Source organism: Lepidochelys kempii, chromosome 3, assembly GCF_965140265.1.
Source record: "Lepidochelys kempii isolate rLepKem1 chromosome 3, rLepKem1.hap2, whole genome shotgun sequence".
Lineage (NCBI taxonomy): Eukaryota > Metazoa > Chordata > Testudines > Cheloniidae > Lepidochelys > Lepidochelys kempii.
Window position 1 is genome coordinate 186393279 of NC_133258.1, and position 21362 is coordinate 186414640.

At 43.3% G+C, this 21362-nt stretch overlaps 1 protein-coding gene across 4 annotated transcripts in view; it reads right to left on the reverse strand.

The window, feature by feature from the left end:
• Window positions 1-238: 238 nt before the first annotated feature.
• EFEMP1 (EGF containing fibulin extracellular matrix protein 1) overlaps window positions 239-21362 on the reverse strand; it is a 96677-nt gene continuing 75553 nt past the window's right edge. For 3 of the 4 annotated variants that reach the window (XM_073339336.1, XM_073339338.1, XM_073339339.1), the window contains exons 6-11: window positions 21011-21130; window positions 16211-16330; window positions 12973-13092; window positions 3496-3619; window positions 3175-3370; window positions 239-1471 (exon numbers count right to left, since the gene is read on the reverse strand). In XM_073339336.1, the coding sequence (XP_073195437.1) occupies window positions 1313-1471; window positions 3175-3370; window positions 3496-3619; window positions 12973-13092; window positions 16211-16330; window positions 21011-21130 (839 nt within the window). In that variant the 3' untranslated portion in view covers window positions 239-1312. The remainder of the gene's footprint in view (window positions 1472-3174; window positions 3371-3495; window positions 3620-12972; window positions 13093-16210; window positions 16331-21010; window positions 21131-21362) is intronic. The other variant, XM_073339337.1, reaches the window with a different exon arrangement.

Sequence of the window (21362 nt, forward strand, 5' to 3'; positions counted from 1 at the left end):
AAACATTGCACCACAGTTAAGAAGCTTGCTTTTTACTCTTGTTCATGACAATAAATAGTCCCCTTTCAGTTTTCTATGAACTGAAATAATACATGGGTCAAGACTTTCTGGGCCAATCGCATGTAAATTGAAATACCACTATGGAAGTCAATGGATCTATGCTGATTCACACCAGCTGAGGATCTGGCCAATTTACAGTTATTCAGTATAAAATATCTTAAAAGACTAAATAACTCACTATAGGAGAGAGATTTATTTATTAAAAAACTTTGTACACCAAAGTATAAACTATTACATTTTAAACCAGAAATAAGAGAAGGTCTTACATATTACAAGGAAAATGTATTAATTCTTGAATTACTATGAACACTGTACATGAGAAACAAAAATCCAAGTTATAGAAAAACAGAATTAGGACCAATTGCTTGAAAATATGGCATAAAACATAATAATCAAGCAAATGTGCTGAATTCTAGGTATACAGTTTTGTATTTCTGGAAGAGTAGCATTTAAATTCTGTCTAGAAATGCAATATCCCTCTACACAAAAACTAATAGTACCATTCTGATAAACAAGCACTGATATTCATACAGAAATATTTCTCAGTTTGATGATTTTCCTTTGAGAGTTTCACTTACTGTTGAAGTTTTTCTATCATATCCCATTTTTCTTGGAAAGATCACATGTTACTGTATGGTATGTTTTAAAAGTCTTTACATTTATCAGGTCCTTAAGAAACATCTAATGCAAAATATTTACGCCAAACCAGATTAAAAAACCAACTTGATAGTGCATAAGTGTCTAAAGAAATAATTTTTATTGACCTTTATCCTTTCTTACAAGGCAATTAAAAAGAAGAAATACATTTTAACCTATCAGAAAGCTTTTATTTTGTATTTCATTAATTCTATATTATTATTTTGAGATTCAGTGTAACTGTGCTAGAACTTAAAATCTATTATAAACAACACAGGAGATCACCTTTTAATTGTATGACCTACTTGGCTAGGAAAAGTAAAGTTTTACAAAATACTGTAAGCATATATTTCTTGTACAAACGTGTAATATGTAGATGTCTAATCCAAGTACAGTAATTAAGGCAAGACTTTAGTCTTTATACAGAAAGTGACAATATCCACATTATAATATGGAACACATGTATTAATTTTGAATTACAGGTATATTGTGTGAATTATAGATATTGATTTACTAAATAAATTTTTAAAAAAGCAAAATCTATAAATAAAATAGTAAGTGCTTTCTTTAAGATAATATTCTTTGGCTGCTTTAGGTGCCTGTGAAGGGTTAATAACTAAAATGCGTAAGGTCCCACTATTATTGTTAATCTTAGCACTGAACTTGTACGATAGTTCAAACTGTTGACCGTCAGCATCTCCAGATCGACAATATGTTCTCTTGGTCCTGATAGTGATTTCACCAGTACAAGCATTGCACTTATTGCGCTTGTTTGCTGAAAAAAAAATAGCAAAGATAAAACTGTTTCATTCAGGCAAATCTGAAATCATTCTTTAGTTACCTCCAGACACTGCTTCACTGTAAAATGGTTCATCTCTGACATCATCAGATGCATAACTCAAGCATTATTTTAACATTCTAAAATAACCATGACAATATTAAACTGGATTGTTTGATGATTGTACATAGCAGATATAAGGTAATATGTGAGGCAAAAATTGGATCTCGGGAGCTTATAAATAATTTTCCAAAAGGAACCAAAGAAAGGTGAGATTTCTTTCAAACATTTATAAAAGTAGTTGTTTTTGACATCTTATTATTCCATTTGCATCAGCCCAGTCTACAGAGAACCATCACAAAATGGTCAAATGACAAGTGAATTCTAGTTTCTGTGGTTTGTTTCCTGAAACTTTTATAATCCTCCTGAAAAATAAAGGTCTTCAAACCCCATCAAAATGAAACCTTTGCTGCAACCTTAGCTGTGGCGTTGCTACCACTCCATCATAATACGTTATGTATATTTTAATGAAAGCTGAGATTCTGATCTCATCATATGACTGAAGGAGCTGGGGCCACAGGCATGGATTTATAGTGCAAATGTCTTAATCCAGCTCTGGTCTGAGGTTAGAGCATTAGATCCCAGACTATGGCCATTTTTACTTTTTACAATAGAGAAAAGAAATGTCATACAAATAAAATATATTAAAAGCTAAGAGCCAATGGTGACCACTATAGTACAGATACACTGGAGAACAGAGTGAGGCATAAGGAATCCTTTCATAATTCTCCCCTCCAAATGCAGGACAGCCATAACCTGGGTGCTGACCTTGGGAATGCAAGATGTAGAGGGGTGCCATCTGGACCTCTGGCAGGGATAGCAACCCCTCTCTGCATTCTAGGATATCTATGGTGGGTATATTTAAGCAGCTGAAGCAAAAGGAGGAAGCCCTTCCCTCATTCCCCCTTTCAGGGACTTAATGCCTACAGACACCATGCTGTGCACAGAGCAGAACCTCCTCCTTGCCAATCTCAGCATTGCTCTGCCTTTTAAGAGTCATAATTGAACATCAGCTTTGACCCATTACACTGAGGGCATCTTTCAGCCCCAAGGATAGACTGTCACTAAATCACATCTCAGTTTCCCCAAACCAGCAGTCTAATAGTTCATTTTCTGGTACCAAAGAATTCTTCTCCTAGCCATTTGGTTGTCATATGGTCATTTGGGCATCTACAGCTCAGAAGACCACAGCAGTCTTTATAGCTCTCCTTTTCCATCAAGGACTTGCCTCTGTATTTATTTTCCAGGTGATTATAGTGAATACTTCCTCTTATGAAAGGAAACATAATTTGAAGACAATGGGTTTACATGGGAATAACTGAGGTCTTAATCCATCTTGCTGAATCTTATTATCAGTGATGATGCACTGAATGAAAAGAACCCAACTTGATTCTCAGATCAGAGATTGAGTTTGCAGGGCTAATAGAAGAGAACATCTTTTTACTTGTAAAGTGAGCACATTTAATAGGGAAATTATAGAGACACAATAAATATAGGATGCCAAAATACCATTTTTTACAGAGCAGAATTGTTTTTATGGCTATGAAAAACAGCCAAAGCACTGTAGCACTTGGCTGTACCAACACATCTCCCAATTCTCTTTGCACCCTTGCACTGGTCTGCCTCCCTACAATACTTACTCGCAGGTAGAACTCTCCATTTTCATTTCCAGACTTAATCCGGAAAGTGTTTATAGTATTGGGATAAATAGTGGTTGCCTGAATTTGGAAGATATCAGAGGGCACAGTTCTGTCTGAACGGATGCTCATGTATTTGTACACAATAGAGTATGGCAGCTCTCGACAAATGGCATTGGAAACTGGGCAAACACAGCGACTGAAAAACAAACAAAAATGGATCAAACTTCAGTCATGTGCAAATTAGCAAGATACTCTTTCAGTTGTAATTAGCAATGCTGCGTATTAAGGATAATCCTACAAACTATGTGTGGTTTTTCTTACTTCTCAGATGTCAGGACATAAGGTTCTTGACAAGGATTTCTTGGGTAACAACGAAATCCACCATGATAATTCCAGCACATTTCATCCTCTCTGCATTCATTAGTAGTCTCACATTCATTTATATCTAGATAGGAAGGAAGGAACCATATCAATTTCCAGTCTAAGTAAATGTAGATGGAATGCAAAGTTGGTATGAAAAAACCTATAGGGAGTGTTTTAGTTTAAAAACAAACAAAATGCCTCCTGCTTCTGCACTGAGGACACCCAACACCTCTGCTCCCCACCTCTCTAACGCCTTCTGAAGTAGGATTCTTCTATGCAGAAACTGAATGTATTTATTGAGTTGACTCTTGGTTTAAATTGACTGAACACATCCAGTAGACCAGAGGTTCTTAAACTGTGGTCTGTGGACCACCTGTGGTCCGCGAGCTCCATTCAGGTGGTCCGGGGATAGTTCCCTCTAAGGTGTGTGCCTGGGCAGCTGCACATGAGAGAATGAAGGGCCACCCACCTAGTTAATGGAGACAAGCAGGTCTGGATCCACTAATTAGGTGCCTGGACCCTGGAGAAGATGCACTTGTAAGGTGAGATGGTGCGGGGGAGGGGAATAAGAGGTAGGTGGGAGCAGGCAGTGGGATGAGAGGAGGGACTGGGGTAATTTGGGATGTGTAGGGCTGTGGTGGCCAGAGAAAGTGATGACTTTCCCCTGCTCCAGGACTGAGGCTGCTGGGGAGAGAGGGCCCTCCTTCCCAGCCCCAGCTTGGGGGCTGCCACAGCAGGGGAGAGAGGGCACATCCATTGCATTAGAAAGGTAAGACTACTGATATTAAAATATGAGTTGTGTGCTTTTATTTGTAGAACAAAAAAAGTTGTTTTTTTTTATATAGTGTTTTTATCCAAAGCCCTTTACAATAGTTAGCTAATAGTACAAGCAACATTTGGAAAGATCATCAAGTGGTCCGTCGAGACCCTCAGCAATTTTCAAGTGGTCCGTGGAAAAAAAAGTTTGAGAATCACTGCAATAGACTAAAGAAATATATTAAATTATACTATATAGTACAAATGTACTGATGTATTAAGAGTTTGCTGAGATATTTGTTAGAAGATTTCTGGTGAACAGGTAAAGGGTGGGCATCAATAAAGGAAGAAGATCAGGCTTAGTTTGTGGGGCCTCATTTATGAATTGCCTGGCTTTCAAAGGCTTATTTTAATTTTTATATACATAGAACATTCTGTCAATTAGGTTTTATTTAACTGATATGTTTCATCTTTAACTCTTAAAGTTTTTTGTCTGAGAATACCCTTTGGTTTTTTAGAAAGCGTTTAAAATACAGATGGGTGCAAATCTGACCCAGGGTTTCCCCCCTGCCACCTTCCTTTCATAGGTTTCTTGAACCTGAAGCTGGTAGAGCACTTACATTCTGTAGATTGACAGTAAGGAAGGTAGTAGATTGATTCTGGGGAAGAGACGGTTCCTGTGCTCCAGCACTGACAGGGTGACTTACAGGGGGTGAACTGGGGTTTTGACATTCCCTTTACCCATCCAGGGCCACAACTGGCTCAGTGACCCTCACCTATCTTCTTGACTTTCTAGTCTCCTGCCCCTACCCATATGCCTTCTAGTGGTTCTGCCAGTTTGCTGTGCCTGCCATTTCTTCTCTCCCAGCCTTTCTCCCCCACTGTACCCATACCTACAAGCCCAGAGCTTATTCTCTAAATGTTGTTGGAGCCCAGCTGCCCTGTGCTGGGCTCCTGTGATGTTTTGCATTCAGTGTATGCCATGCCAACCCCATTTATCTGTAGATTGCAGCCTGTTCTAAACATCAAGTCATCTTTGTCTTGCATGACTGGTAGGGAAGTAAATATGCCACAAGGCTTCAAATAATCAGACAGAAATGGAGATTCTACCTTTCTGATGGGGTTGGGTGTGTCCACCTGCCTCTTATACTTTCACCTCTTGCAGAAGGTGAAGGTCCTGTCCCAGAAGGCAAAATACAGCAGTACCTGCTCTATCTCACCAGAGAGGAGTTGGGAGAATCTTCTAAGAGTGGTGCTGAAGGAGCTGGTATGTCAAAGAGCAAGGATTTGAGGGGAGTGAGTGGGTTTGTGAAGATTTCACCACTCTCTGACCCTCCTGATTGGAGCTATGAGTGCCTGCAGTTAGGGGAGAACAGCTGTGAGTGGAGCTGAGAGTGTCTGGAGCAGAAAAAGTGCAGGTAAGGGGAACGCTGGGCTATGAGGAGGTGGAGATGTTAAGGAAATAATGACTAGTGCACTTTCTGCTCATGTAGTCAGTATTAATGTTCAAGACTTTTTTTAAAAAGTGGCAAAAATGAGATCACACAAGTCTGAAGGGTTAGCTGAATCTATAATTTCTGCCAAGACATACCAAAGTTTTCAAAACACCAAATAATAATAACAAATTACCCTCTAAAATTAATCACCAATCCATCCTCAAAATACTCAAAACCACTCATTATCCTTGAGAAGAACTGAATGAAATGTTTGAAGTTTCTAGACCAAATCTCTTAAAGGAGATGAGTTTCTAAAAAAAACCCACTCTTACAAAACTGAAAAGTTATTTTGTCAACTTAAGCTCTAGTTAAAAACCAAACAAAACCAACTTAGTCTAAGACGACAGTATGCATGAGAAATTTATGGTGGAGGGCAGCTTGTAGATAAGAATTGTCATATTCAGATTTAGAACAGAAGCTTAGTTACAACTTCAGTTATGGAGTTACTGCGGAACCTCCAAAATAGTGACAGAATCCATATGTGTTATTTCCTTGTTCTTTATTGAGAATAATTTGCAAAATTATTAAATTCTAAAAATCAAGACTGCTTCAACAATTTTATGGCTTATATAAAGTACAGCTCTTGTAGTTAGTATACTGTGCTGTTTGTTTGATTTCACACTACAGACTACTTGCCAAGGTGAGAGCATTGTATTTGCATTTAACATAAGCCCCATCTGGCCTGTAGTAGAGGAAGGGAAAGAAAACTGATTTGAATGTTGATATGAGTACATTTGTTTTATAACTATACCATACAGTCAATATGCTTTTGAAAAATTGTCACACCTTTTTTCTGTTATTGGAAAGAACAGTTGTCTTTCACTTGTGGTGTGATGAGACGTAGGAGTCTATGTAAAATGAAACAGTTGATGTAAATCCATATTTAGATACTGTGACAAAGCTCTGTCCTTGCCTCCGTGGGTCCCACGTTTCCTGGTGGATTTCGCTAGCCTCAGAGGCTCACTGTGACCCTGTACGTAACCCTTCTCTCTCTAGAGACAAGGGTCACAGTCTATTGAGCCATTTTCATCATAAGCCAGTGAGGGAGGTGAGGAGAAGCTATCCTTCCTTGCACAGTCTCTGTTGTCTCCCAGTCTCAGTGATTAATCGGCGGCAAAGCGGGGGGGGAGCCCGGGCCCACCCTCTACTCCGGGCTCCAGCCCAGGGACTCTAATAGTATCAGCTATGGTAGCTGACCTTTTAGAAACATGACATGTACAATTCCCTGGGCTACTTCCCCCACAGCAGCGCTCACTTCCTCAAGCTCCACTTCACCCTTACCTCAGGGCCTCCATCCTTTTGTCTGATATGGTGTGTAGTACTCAGCCTCTCCAACAGCACAACTTCCTTCCACACCTCATGACATCCACACCCCCTGGGCTATCTGGGAGGCTTTTAACTAGTTTCAGCCAGCCCCTGATTGGCTTCAGGTGTCCCAGTCAACCTAGCGTTCTCCCTGCCTTCTGGAAAGTTCTTAATTGGCCCCAGGTGTCTTAATTGACCTGGAGCAGCTGCCATTTCACTTATCCTGGTACCAGGGATTTGTTTAGCTGGGAGCTAATATATCTGTCTCCCACTACTTTTCTATAACCATCTGGCCTTGCCCCGTCACATATTGCCCCCCTCTGCTCAACACCATAGAGTTGGGCATCTTGGGATGCCAGGCAGTATGCTCGTGACAGACCATCAGCTTTGCCATGGTGGCATCCAGCCCTGTGCCGTATGCGGAACTGGAACGATTGGAGGGATAAGAACCACCTGGTGACCCTTGCATTCTTTTCCTTATTCCACTCCATCCACTGGAGGGGTGCATGGTCCGTCACAAGAGTAAATTGCCAGCCTAAGACGTCATAACGCAGTGTCTCCATAGCCCATTTGACAGCAAGGCATTCTCTCTCGACTACTACATATTCCTGTTCTCTTGGGAGAAGCTTTCTGCTTAGGCAGAGGATCGGGTGTTACTCTTCTCCCACCATTTGTGACAGAACTTCCCCCAACCCCACCTTGGAAGCGTCTGTTTGTAAAATAAATTCCCTGTTAAAGTCCGGGGCTATTAGTACGGGGTCATTACAGAGGGCCGTCCGAAGGTCTGTGAATGCCCCCTCTGCTGCATCGGTCCACTTTACCATGTCTGGACCTCGGGCCTTCACCAGGTCCATTAGGGGACTTGCCCGTGGCGAAGTGGGGAATAAAACATCGGTAGTAACCTACCATGCCTAGGAACGCACGGACCTGCTTCTTTCGGGTTGGCCGGGGCCAGTTTTGAATTGCCTCTAGCTTATTCGTTTGGGGCTTCACTATGCCCCTTCCCACAATATATCCCAGGTACCTAGCCTCTGCTAGCCCTATGGCACATTTAGCAGGATTAGCAGTGAGGCCAGCCCACCTTAAGGTGCGCAGTACTGCCTCAACTTTCTCCAAGTGGGTTCCCCAGTCTGGCATCTCTATGATGACATCATCCAGGTATGCAGCTGCATAACTAGTATGGGGGCACAGCAGCTTATCCATGAGGTGCTGGAATGTGGCTGGGGCCCCATGTAGCCCAAAAGGGAGGACGGTGTACTGGAATAGCCCATCCAGGGTGGAGACTGCTGTCTTTTCTTTCGCTTCTTTGGTCAGAGGAGTCTGCCAGTACCCTTTTGTCAGATCCAGTGTAGTCAAGAATCGGGCACTACCCAGTCGGTCAACCAGTTCGTCGATGCATGGTATGGGGTATGCATCAAACTGGGATATTTCATTCAGTTGGCGAAAGTCATTACAGAATCTCATGGCACCATCAGGTTTAAGCACTAGAACAATTGGACTGGACCACTGACTGTAAGATTCTTCAATAACCCCTAATTCTAACATTTTCTTTGCTTCGGCCTTTATTTCTTCTCTTTTGGCTGCTGGGATTCGGTAGGGTCTCAATGTTACCTTGGCTCCGGGGATCGTGCGGATATGGTGATAGGTCTCAGTCGTCCGCCCTGGTTTTGTAGAGAACGCATCTCGGTTGCGATTAATCACGTCGGCTGTCTCGATCTTTTGGATTGGCGTCAAGTCGGATGATATCCTTACTTGCTCGTGTAAGTTATCCTCCTGGGGAAGGGTCTCCTGCATGACTAAGCATGCCTCTCAATTGTGCCAAGGTTTTAGAAGATTGATGTGGTAAATTTGCTCCGATTTCTGGCGGCCTGGCTGCCGCACCTTATAGTTCACCTCTCCCATGGCTTCAATTACTTCATAGGGTCCCTACCACTGGGCCAACAGTTTACTTTCTGCTGTGGGCACCAGTACCATCACCCGATCCCCTGGTTGGAACCATCGAAGCTTCGCTTGGTGGTTATAATGGGTTTGTTGGGTCTCCTGTGCTCTCTCCAAGTGTTCCTGTACAACGGGCGTAACTCGGGCTTTCCGATCTCTCATCTGCAGTACATGCTCAACTATATTCCTTCCAGGATTTGGCTCCTCTTCCTAGGCCTCTCTGGCCATATCCAATATGCCCCAAGGGTAGCACCCATATAGTAATTCGAATGGAGAGAAACCTGTGGAGGCTTGTGGAACCTCCCGGATGGCGAACATGAGGTAAGGCAATAGGGTATCCCAATCTTTCCCATCCCGGCTCGCCACTTTCCTGATCATGGCCTTGAGGGTCCTATTGAACCTTTCCACAAGGTATTGCGGGTGGTATACAGAGGTCCGTAGGGCTTGTACATGGAGCAATGAACAGAGATCTTTCATCAACTTGGACATGAAAGGTGTCCCTTGATCAGTCAGTATCTCCTTGGGTAGCCCAACCTGGGCAAAGATCTGTACTAGCTCCTTAGCTATGGTCTTGGAAGCTGTGTTGCGTAGGGGAACAGCTTCCGGGTACTGGGTTGCATAGTCCAGTACAACAAGCACATGTTGTTGGCCCCAAGCTGTCTTCTCTAGGGGCCCTACCAGATCCACGGCTATCCGTTTGAAAGGAACCTCTATTATTGGAAGAGCTATCAAAGGAGCCCACAAGTGCGGGGGAGGGCTATGTAACTGACACTCCGGACAAGAGGTGCAGTATCGCCGGACATCTTCATGTACTCCTGGCCAGAAGAACCTCCGCAGGATCTGTGCCTGGGTTTTCTCTACCCCTAGGTGTCCTCCAAACAGGTGACTGTGGGCGAGACTCAATATGGCTTTTTGATGTTTTTGTGGCACCAGAAGTTGTTGTATCTCTTGCTCCTGCATTTGCACCACACGGTACAGGAGATCTTTCTTCGCTATAGAGTAAGGTCCGGGACCCTGGACCTTCCCATCCACAGGTATCCCATCGATCTCAGCCACCTCTTACCTGGCGTTATCATATCTGGGGTCCTCCGCCTGGTCCCGTCCAAAAGTCTCTCTCCCGGGACTAACCTGCCCAAGCTCCCAGGGGCAGGCTTCTGCTTCTTCCAATGGCTTGCCGCCATCATGGCTGGGGGCAGCCTCTGGCTCACCTTCTGTGGTGGAAGTTTCTCTGTTGGCTGCTCACGTCCATCTGCTTACTAGGGAGGTCTCCTGGCCCTGGGTCAGGATCCAGGTTCCCAAGGCCTTCACGGCCTTCCTCTCTTTATTTGTCTTCTGGGTCTTTCAGGGGGCTGAGAACAGATCCTGAGAAATCTCAGCGAACATCGGGGGCTGACATTCCCCCGGTGACGAGTCGCTGTCCTCAGGGTCCCCACCTCCCTCCAGCCTCTCCAGGGGGAGTAAATCATCAAACCCTGGATAGTTCCTCCCAATGACTACAGGATATGGGAGTTTAGGAACTATGCCCACGGTCACGTCAATGGGGTTTCCCTGAACCTCTATCTCCACTGGGATGGTGGGGTAATGGCTCATGACCCCATGCACACACATCACTGCTACGCGTTTGGCTTGTAGCAGCTGACTACTTTTTACCAGCTTACCTGATATGAGGGTGATAGCACTCCCAGAGTCCACAAGCGCTGTAGTCTCTGCTCCATTTATCCTCATTGGCCTGGTGTAATTATGTGGGGCTAATGCGACCCCCACGAGGTGGATAAGGGAGCATGGGACCTCCCAATCCCCCAAGTTACATTGCATAGGCTCCTCGGTGCTGGGACACTGTGCTGCTATCTGTTCCCACTCCCCACATGCATAACATCTATAATTGCTTTTAATCACTCCCCTATCCCGGGGGTTCGGGTTTCCCCCGGCTCAGGCCAATCCCTTCCTTCTGGGGTCCTTGCTGGTTTTCGCCCCCCCCCCCTTCTTCCACCTAGGACTCCCCGGGGGTTTGGCTGCCCAACCTTCCAGGGTTGGGGTCGGGTGCTTGCTTCGAAAGGGGCCTTTCTTGGGTAGTCGGGTCAGTTCCCTGGGTGTCATCCGTCTTTCTACCAGTGTGATCATCTCGTAGTACGTGGACGGATTGTTCTGGCCTACCCATTTGCAGAGATCTGGCGGCAGTCCCCGCATGTAATGGTCGATGACCAGGGTCTCCAAAATCTCCTCCAGCCTGCACACCTCGGGCTGTAACCACTTCCGCGTGAGGTATATGAGGTCGAATAGCTGGGACCTCAGGGGTTTGTTCTCCTGGTATTTCCACTCATGGAACCTCTGGGCCCTTACCGCTGCCGTTACCCCTGATCGTGCTAGGATCTCTGCCTTCAGACGGGTATAGTCAGTGGCATCCGTGGCAGGCAAGTCAAAGTAGGCCTTCTGGGCCTCTCCACACAAAAAAGGGGTGAGAATGCTGGCCCTCTGCTCCAGGGGCCATGCCTCACGCTGAGCAGTCCTTTCGAATGAGAGGAGATATGCCTCTACGTTATCTCCTGACATCGTCTTTGGCAGACAACCAGTGCCCCTCAGGGTTCGCGTCCCATCAGATCCCCAGGCCTGGGTGGTGAGGAGCTTCAGCTAGTCCACCACCTCTCTCAAGACGGCACGATCTTGGGTCACCTGGCTCATCAATAATTGATTGTTTCGTGCTGTAACCGCATAGACTCCTGTTGTGCCATTGCCTGAACCCAGGTGGCCTCCTGTTGGGCTGCCATGGCTTGTACCAGAGCTCTTACCACCTCCTCCACTGTGGTACAAAGCAAACAAACAAACCAAAACAAACAAACAATCCAAAACCCTAGTGCACTTTTTTTTTAAAAAAACCTCTTTCTTCCACCACATTGTGAACAAAATCCCACTCCTGACACCAGTTGTGAAAAGCTCTGTCCTTGCCTCCATGGGTCCCACATTTCCTGGCAGATTTCGCTAACCTCAGAGGCTCTACGTAACCCTTCTCTCTGTAGAGACAAGGGTCACAGTCTATTGAGCCATTTTCATCATAAGCCAGTGAGGGAGGTGAGGAGAAGCTATCCTTCCTTGCACAGTCTCTGTTGTCTCCCAGTCTCAGTGATTAATTGGGGGCAAAGCAGGGGGGAGCCCGGGCCCACCTTCTACTCCAAGCTCCAGCCCAGGGACCCTAATAGCATCAGCTATGGTAGCTGACCTTTTAGAAACATGACATGTACAATTCCCTGGGCTACTTCCCCCACAGCAGCCCTCACTTTCTCAAGCTCCACTTCACCCTTACCTCAAGGCCTTCTTCCTTGTGCCTGATATGGTGTGTACTACTCAGCCTCTCCAATAGCACAATTTCCTTCTACAGCTCCTGACATGCACACCCACCTGACTGGCTGGGAGGCTTTTAACTAGTTTCAGCCAGCCCCTGATTGGCTTCAGGTGTCCCAGTCAACCTAGCGTTCTCCCTGCCTTCTGGAAAGTTCTTAATTGGCCCCAGGTGTCTTAATTGACCTGGAGCAGCTGCCATTTCACTTATCCTGGTACCAGGGATTTGTTTAGCCTGGAGCTAATATATCTATCTCCCACTACTTTTCTATAGCCATCTGGCCTTGCCCCGTCACAATACCTGAACAACTGGCTTGATTTGCAGAGGTACTCATCTCTCTCTGTATCAGGCTGCTTGTTTAAGTGCCTAACTATGGATGTAGGCGTCTAAATTTACTACACACCCATGTTTGAAAATTTTGTTCTGAAATCATAAAAATTCCAAGAGAGATCAGAATTTTTTAAAAAATGTAACTCATGTAAGTTATGTGGCAATTGTCAAGCAATGTTGTACCCTTTCTTACTCTAGTATACGGGTAATCCTGTTACAAAAGATACACACATGCACTATTGCAGTACTTTAAAATGTTAAAATCCGTTCACTTACCTTGACATGTTCTAGCTCCTACCACCTGGTACCCCTCAGGGCAGATGCATGAAAATTTCCCAGGCTCATTGACACACTGATACTGGCATATGTAACTTGAAGTTCTACATTCATCAATATCTGGAGAACAGCAAAATAGCTTGAACTTATTGTCTTAAAAACCTGTCTTATCACAGAAAGTATTAATATATTAATTTACTATTACTACACATTAGCTTTAACAGAAGTAAAATATATCCAGTCTGAAAGAAGGAAGTTCTCCATAATCTGAAATGAATGCGCTACGTTTAAGCAACTTAAAGTTGTCACCAAAAAAGCTAATTCTACTGGGTATATGTAACTCTCTCTAAAGATCAGATGTTTAAGAAATATACTCTAGGAAACAGAGATTAAATGACAAAGTGTTCAGAACAGGTTTGGGAAAATAATTTTAGAAAGTCATTTTTTAGTGTTCCAAAATGTGGGTGGTTCCCTCTCCCCCCAACCCTTGATCAAAGCATTGACCACTTTGGTTATTAGTTCAGGGAAAATATTTTGCCCTGACGTATGTATGCAACTCCCAGTGTAATCAATGTGAACTGCTCTTGAGAAGAGGATAAGGATCATTTTCTCCCTTCAAATAGTATTGGCTACATCCTATTCTCTTTTGCCTTCCGTAGCTTTCCCTAACTGACTAGCTGTCAGTAAAAGCAATTTAGGATGGAATTTAATTTTATTTAACAACTTATGTGATATTTCTGAAAAAATAGATGAATCAATAGAATTAGGGGGTGTCTTGACATTAGCATAATGTGTTTTATCATATTGGAGACCTGAGCTCAGTCTTTTACTCTTGGACTGGGAGCTCTTTGGAGACATCATGTCTAAGGCTTGCTCCTGCTCCCTATGATCCAGTGCGGCTCGGACAGAGAATCATAGAATCATAGAATATCAGGGTTGGAAGGGACCTCAGGAGGTCATCTAGTCCAACCCCCTGCTCAAAAGCAGGACCAATCCCCAATTAAATCATCCCAGCCAGGGCTTTGTCAAGCCTGACCTTAAAAACTTCTAAGGAAGGAGATTCCACCACCTCCCTAGGCAACGCATTCCAGTGCTTCACCACCCTCCTAGTGAAGAAGTTTTTCCTAATATCCAACCTAAACCTCCCCCACTGCAACTTGAGACCATTACTCCTTGTCCTGTCCTCTTCCACCACTGAGAATAGTCTAGAACCATCCTCTCTGGAACCACCTCTCAGGTAGTTGAAAGCAGCTATCAAATCCCCCCTCATTCTTAGAATCAATCATAGAATCATAGAATATCAGGGTTGGAAGGGACCCCAGAAGGTCATCTAGTCCAACCCCCTGCTCAAAGCAGGACCAATTCCCTGTTAAATCATCCCAGCCAGGGCTTTGTCAAGCCTGACCTTAAAAACCTCTAAGGAAGGAGATTCTACCACCTCCCTAGGTAACGCATTCCAGTGTTTCACCACCCTCTTAGTGAAAAAGTTTTTCCTAATATCCAATCTAAACCTCCCCAACTGCAACTTGAGACCATTACTCCTCGTTCTGTCATCTGCTACCATTGAGAACAGTCTAGAGCCATCCTCTTTGGAACCCCCTTTCAGGTAGTTGAAAGCAGCTATCAAATCCCCCCTCATTCTTCTCTTCTGCAGGCTAAACAATCCCAGCTCCCTCAGCCTCTCCTCATAACTCATGTGTTCCAGTCCCCTAATCATTTTTGTTGCCCTTCGCTGGACTCCCTCCAATTTATCCACATCCTTCTTGAAGTGTGGGGCCCAAAACTGGACACAGTACTCCAGATGAGGCCTCACCAATGTCGAATAGAGGGGAATGATCACGTCCCTCGATCTGCTCGCTATGCCCCTACTTATACATCCCAAAATGCCATTGGCCTTCTCGGCAACAAGGGCACACTGCTGACTCATATCCAGCTTCTCGTCCACTGTCACCCCTAGGTCCTTTTCCGCAGAACTGCTGCCTAGCCATTCGGTCCCTAGTCTGTAGCTGTGCATTGGGTTCTTCTGTCCTAAGTGCAGGACCCTGCACTTATCCTTATTGAACCTCATCAGATTTCTTTTGGCCCAATCCTCCAATTTGTCTAGGTCCTTCTGTATCCTATCCCTCCCCTCCAGCGTATCTACCACTCCTCCCAGTTTAGTATCATCCGCAAATTTGCTGAGAGTGCAATCCACACCATCCTCCAGATCATTTATGAAGATATTGAACAAAACTGGCCCAAGGACCGACCCTTGGGGTACTCCACTTGATACCGGCTGCCAACTAGATATGGAGCCATTGATCACTACCCGTTGAGCCCGACAATCTAGCCAGCTTTCTACCCACCTTGTAGTGCATTCATCCAGCCCATACTTCCTTAACTTGCTGACAAGAATACTGTGGGAGACCGTGTCAAAAGCTTTGCTAAAGTCAAGAAACAATACATCCACTGCTTTCCCTTCATCCACAGAACCATTAAAATTAAACCAGAAATATTGAACCAGAAAATTAAGTGCTGATTGTATAATCGTCAGGAGATGCTGTTTGGACATCCCCTTGCATAAAAGCAACTCAAAGGCACAACTGTCTCTTCTTTAGAATGACAAATGTAAGAGGATTTGTTTAGAGCAATTTTACACCACACAAAGTTATCCTTGTTTAGGTTTGCCTCCATTTCTAGTTTGTCATGATAATCTGTATTAGAACAAACACCATTCAAGTTAGTTTCAGGAGTAAGTTTTCAGAAGTGTGTCCCCCAACCCAGGTGTTGCCTGAAAAATGGGTGTATGCAATTTTGTGTTTGCAACTGAATTGTGAGTACACATCTGAGTAGCAGCATCTCTACCTACCTGAATATAGGTACAACTACTCACACTTGTGCCTGCAATTCATTCTGGCAGGTGCAAAAATATGTCAAATTTTATGGCTGCAAATTTTATGGCCACCAATAGGGATGCCAGACCTCAGTCTGACTAGAACCACCCCCATACCTCTTAATTCACAGAATAACTTCTCAGAAAAAATGCAGACTCAGAAAAATGGCAGTTATCATGTACTATCATCTTTCTATTATGACATTATGTATAAAACAGTATGCATCTGATGAAGTGAGCTGTAGCTCACGAAAGCTTATGCTCAAATAAATTGGTTAGTCTCTAAGGTGCCACAAGTACTCCTTTTCTTTTTGCGAATACAGACTAACACAGCTGTTACTCTAAAACGTATAAAGCGTAGTTTACCTTCACAGTTGATTCTATCACTGCTTAACTCAAATCCTGGATTACACTGACAGATAAAAGAACCAAGTATATTGTAGCATTGTTGTGCACATGGGTTGTTGGCATCACATTCGTTTATATCTGAAAGGAAAGGTTACATATCTTCATGCACATCTTGTTCTTTGTATCTGATAATTAAGATGATCAAATTATTAGTCCTTAGATTGGGTCCACCACTTTGCAAAAGTTAGAAGAATATATCAATAAAGATTTTGCAGTTGCTGGAACACTGTCAGATCTGTGCTCTTCATTCCTTGTAGAAAAACTGGAATATTTTTCCAGGAATGAGAGTTATTCTAACATGTAATGAACTCTTCCAAAAATGTTTAGTACAGCTATTAAACTCCACATTCCAGCATCTTTTTTTCCATGAAATGCCAAGTCAAGGTATGAAATGCCAAGTCTATGAATAATTGATATAAGGAACACATACTGATAAGACTCTCAGCATGCAGTGGTTAAGATTTTATCTGAGATATTTATTACTCTTAAAATCTGTTCTTTTAAATTCCATTACAATTATAACATGAGCCGTTTAGACCAGTAGAGAGTTTTGCAGAGCTCTAAGGCATAGACCATATTGGGGCAGGCATTTTTTTGATGCTAGATTCTTTCCATGATGTGCCCATCTTAAGAACATGTGTGAGGATACTGCAATCTGAAAAAGGGGGCATTTTCAATGGAAAGTTATGTACAGGAACCTGCAATACCCCTCTCTGGGGTCTTTAACACTTATTTTCCATACACTGTTGACTAATTTATTTATGTGTACCAACTTGAATATAGATTTTTAGTGTACACAGAAGAGGAATACAAGAGAAAATACTTTTCATTCACATCCTAATGTGTTTTGTCAGATGCAACCATTATTGAACTTTTACAGTTTTAATATATAAACAATGTCAGAAATATTCAGGTGCAGATATAACTAATACAACTGACAAAATTCACTTCTCTATCAAAATGTCTATTAAAATCAACCATTCATCAAAAATTCAACTGGGGAGTAAAACATTTAGCCCATATATGTTTAAAAAGTGGATAGGGAGGAATGTCTGTGAAGCATTTTTTCTGTTAAATAGTTTTTGATAAAAGTGCAGTGACATTTGTGAGAACAATGTTATCAGAAACACTAAACAAAAAGACAGAAAAAACAAATTTATGTATATGCTTCTCTAAAGTTTATCCACTCTCAAGAGGTACAAAAGTTGTTACACGAATGTATCTACTCTGGATTTCTGAGGTGTCATACAAATATTACAGTTAACAGAGATACTCATTGCAAACAACAGTTCGCCACATAATATAGCAAAAATTGCAATCAGCCATTTGTAAAGTTTCCTTTTGAGATGAGACATGTTGAGCTTTGAGGCTGGTAACAGGAGAAGGATGTGCTGTAAAGGATCTTTCACGTTTCTTGGTGCTATAGTAACACAAATACCTGAAGAAATATTCCTTGTAAGCTATGGGCTCTCCTCTGCTCACACAGCTTGGAGAGAATTGAATGGTTCAGTACCTGTGAAGGGATCTGGGGATGGGAAAGTGTGTGGAGGGTGTCTTCCTTTTCACAGCCACCCCAGGAAGCTGCCTCTCCCGTTGCACTGTGGACGTGTTCCACTCAGCAATAGTGGAGTGGAGCAAGGGGATAGGAAGCAGCCAGGGGGAATAGCAGCTCTGTGTGATGTATACCACCTCAAGACAATCTGAAATTATAACTAAACCACTGTAAAAGTAGAAGTAGCTTGCCAGAACGAGGAGTAATGGTCTCAAGTTGCAGTGGGGGAGGTTTAGATTGGGTATTAGGAAAAACTTTTTCACTAAGAGGGTGGTGAAACACTGGAATGCATTACCTAGGGAGGTGGTAGAATCTCCTTCCTTAGAGGTTTTTAAGGTCAGGCTTGACAAAGCCCTGGCTGGGATGATTTAACTGGGAATTGGTCCTGCTTCGAGCAGGGGGTTGGACTAGATGACCTTCTGGGGTCCCTTCCAACCCTGATATTCTATGATTCTGTGGCATTTCAACACCATGGAGAAGGTCTATGTATGTATATGGCATATCGCATGGCAATGCTTTGGAGCAGTGGTGGCAGCTGTGAAACCCCGGGAGAAGCCCAGTGATTGGTGGGCTTGTTCCCTGCCAGTCACAACATCCATACGTTTCAATGGCCAATTCCCTTCCCAAATCCATCATACCCTGAGTAAAATCTCAGCTCCACTCATGTCAATGGCAAAAACTCCATAGATTTCAGTGGGGCCAGGACTTCTGCAATATCCTCTCTTGGGGCCTGAAGATCTGTTTTCCCCTGATGGTCATTTCAACCTCAAAGTGGGGGAGGATTTAGCTTTATGTATCATATAACCATTTAGCTTAGTCATATTCAGTGAAAACAGATCTCCCCCCGCCCACTTACTTATTAATTTGAACCCACACAATAGCAGTGGATGAAATGGAAACATTAGTTCCCTTCTTCATAAATTCTTTCATGGACTGCATGTATCTTCACTGGTGTGACTGAGTAGTTTTTGCCACATATGGAAATAAATCTACTCTTGGCTCCTGGAAAATCACCTTTTTTATCTGCTTCACTTTCGAAATAACAGCCCTCTACCAAAAAGTTACATTCAACATGACTATTTCTTTTAGTATCTTGCACCTCATTAGGCAAATCTGCTTGCAGCCCAATGTCCTCCTTTCTTCTTCTTAACTCTAGGTCTTCCAATAAAAAATCCTGTAGATTCCATCAAACTCAGTAATGGTCTAATGGCTCATAGAATCATAAAATATTAGGGTTGGAAGAGACCTCAGGAGGTCATCTAGTCCAATCCCCTGCTCAAAGCAGGACCAACACCAACAAAATCATCCCAGCCAAGGCTTTATCAAGCTGGGCCTTAAAATACTCTAAGAATGGAGATTCCACCATCTCCCTACGTAACCCATTCCAGTGCTTCACCACCCTCCTAGGGAAATAGTGTTTCCCAATATCCAATCTAGACCTCCCCCACTGAAACTTGAAACGATTGCTTCTTGTTCTGTCATCTGCCGCCACTGAGAACAGCCGAGCTCCATCTTTTGGAACCCCCCTGTAGGTAATTGAAGGCTGCTATCAAATCCCCCCTCACTCTTCTCTTCTGCAGACTAAATAACCCCCGTTCCCTCAGCTTCTCCTCGTAAGTCATGTGCCCAAAGCCCTCTAATCATTTTCATTGTCTTCCGCTGTACTCTCTCCAATTTATCCACATCCCTTTTGTAGTGGGGGGACCAAAACTGGACACAATACTCCAGGTGTAGCCTCACCAGTGTCGAATAGAGGGGAATAATCACTTCCCTTGATTTGCTGGCAATGCTCCTACTAATACAGCCCAATATACCGTTGGCCTTCTTGGTAACAAGGGCACACTGCTGACTCATATCCAGCTTCTCATCCACTGAAATCCCCAGGTCCTTTTCTGAAGAACTGCTGTTTAGCCAGTTGATCCCCAGCCTGTAGCGGTGCATGGGATTCTTCCTTCCGAGTGCAGAACTCTGCACTTGTCCTTGTTGAACCTCATCAGATTTCTTTTGGCCCAATCCTCCAATTTGTCTAGGTCACTCTAGACCCTATCCCTACCCTCCATCATATCTACCTCTCCCAACAATTTAGTGTCATCTGCAAACTTGCTGAGGGTGCAATTAATCCCATCATCCAGATCATTAATAAAGATCTTGAATAAAACCGACCCCAGGACCGACTCCTGGGGCACTCTGCTTGATTCTAGCTGCCAACTAGACATGAAGTCATTGATCACTACCCATTGAGCCCGACAATCTAGCCAGCTTTCTATCCACCCTATAGTCCATTCATCCAATCCATACTTTTTTAACTTGCTAGCAAGAATACTGTGGGAGACCGTATCAAAAGCTTTGCTAAAGTCAAGATATATCACATCCACTGCTTTCTCCATATCCACAGAGCCAGTTATCTCATCATAGAAGGCAATCTGGTTGGTCAGGCATGACTTGCCCTTCGTGAATCCATGTTCACTGTTCCTGATCACCTTCCTCTCCTCCAAGTGCTTCAAAATGGATTCCTTGAGGACCTGCTCCATGATTTTGCCGGGGACTGAAGTGAGGCTGACTGGTCCCTTTTTAAAATATGGACACTTTTTGCCTTTTCCCAATTGTTGCAAGGATCCCTTTAGCATTTTATTTACAATCACACTAGTCCTCAGCATGCCCCAAATCACTCATTTTAATTTTTAATACTATTTCCCAAGGATTCATATTTGAAATGCCAAGTCGTGTTTTCTTTTATCATGTGCTGCAGCGAATTAACCTTAGCTGTAAGAACTTGGCATTTCTTTCCCCAGTTTCCAGTTCTGCCTGATTCTGATCTCAAGCTGCTGTAAATCAGAAGTAACTGCATTAAAGTCAATGGACCACTAGTGTAAAACCAGCGTAACTGAGAGGAGAGTCAGGTCCAAGATTTAATAATGAGTTCAGTACCCTGATGATCAGATTGCCAAACTCATGGCCCACAGAAACCAGTCTGCCAACAAAATAATCCATTTTCAAAGTGAGTCTCCATTTTTGTGTCCAAGGATTCTGTGTTCCTCAAGATTATTACTTTGATTGGTTCCAAGAGTCTGTAAGCCTAGGAAAGCATGACATACTTTAAAGTATTCTGTCCGGTGACTTTAACTGATGAAAGCTAGCAATGAGTCAGTAGTTGTCTTTTGTAACCACATGGGCTGGTTCATATGGATATACAGAGAAGTGCTTACCTACACAAGTGTGATTGTTGGCTGCTAACTGGAACCCAGAGTTGCACTGGCAGTAATAGGAACCTGGAGTGTTCACACATCTATGGTGGCAGTATGGAGGGAGATTGCATTCATCTATGTCTGTTACCATAACAAGAGCAAAACAGTAAAAATGTTAGCTCAAATGTAATAACAAAAGTTCACTGTTGCCATCTTGTGCCCAAATAAATAGTGTAAAGTGATCTGATTAAATGAAAAGAGAGAAGCTAATTTGCAACTCAATTCTGCTCCAACTTAAGTCCCTCCTTTACTTCAATGGGAGCAGCATTGTGTTCTTTCTCTTGTCTTCACGCCTTAAGTTTCGTTAAAATCA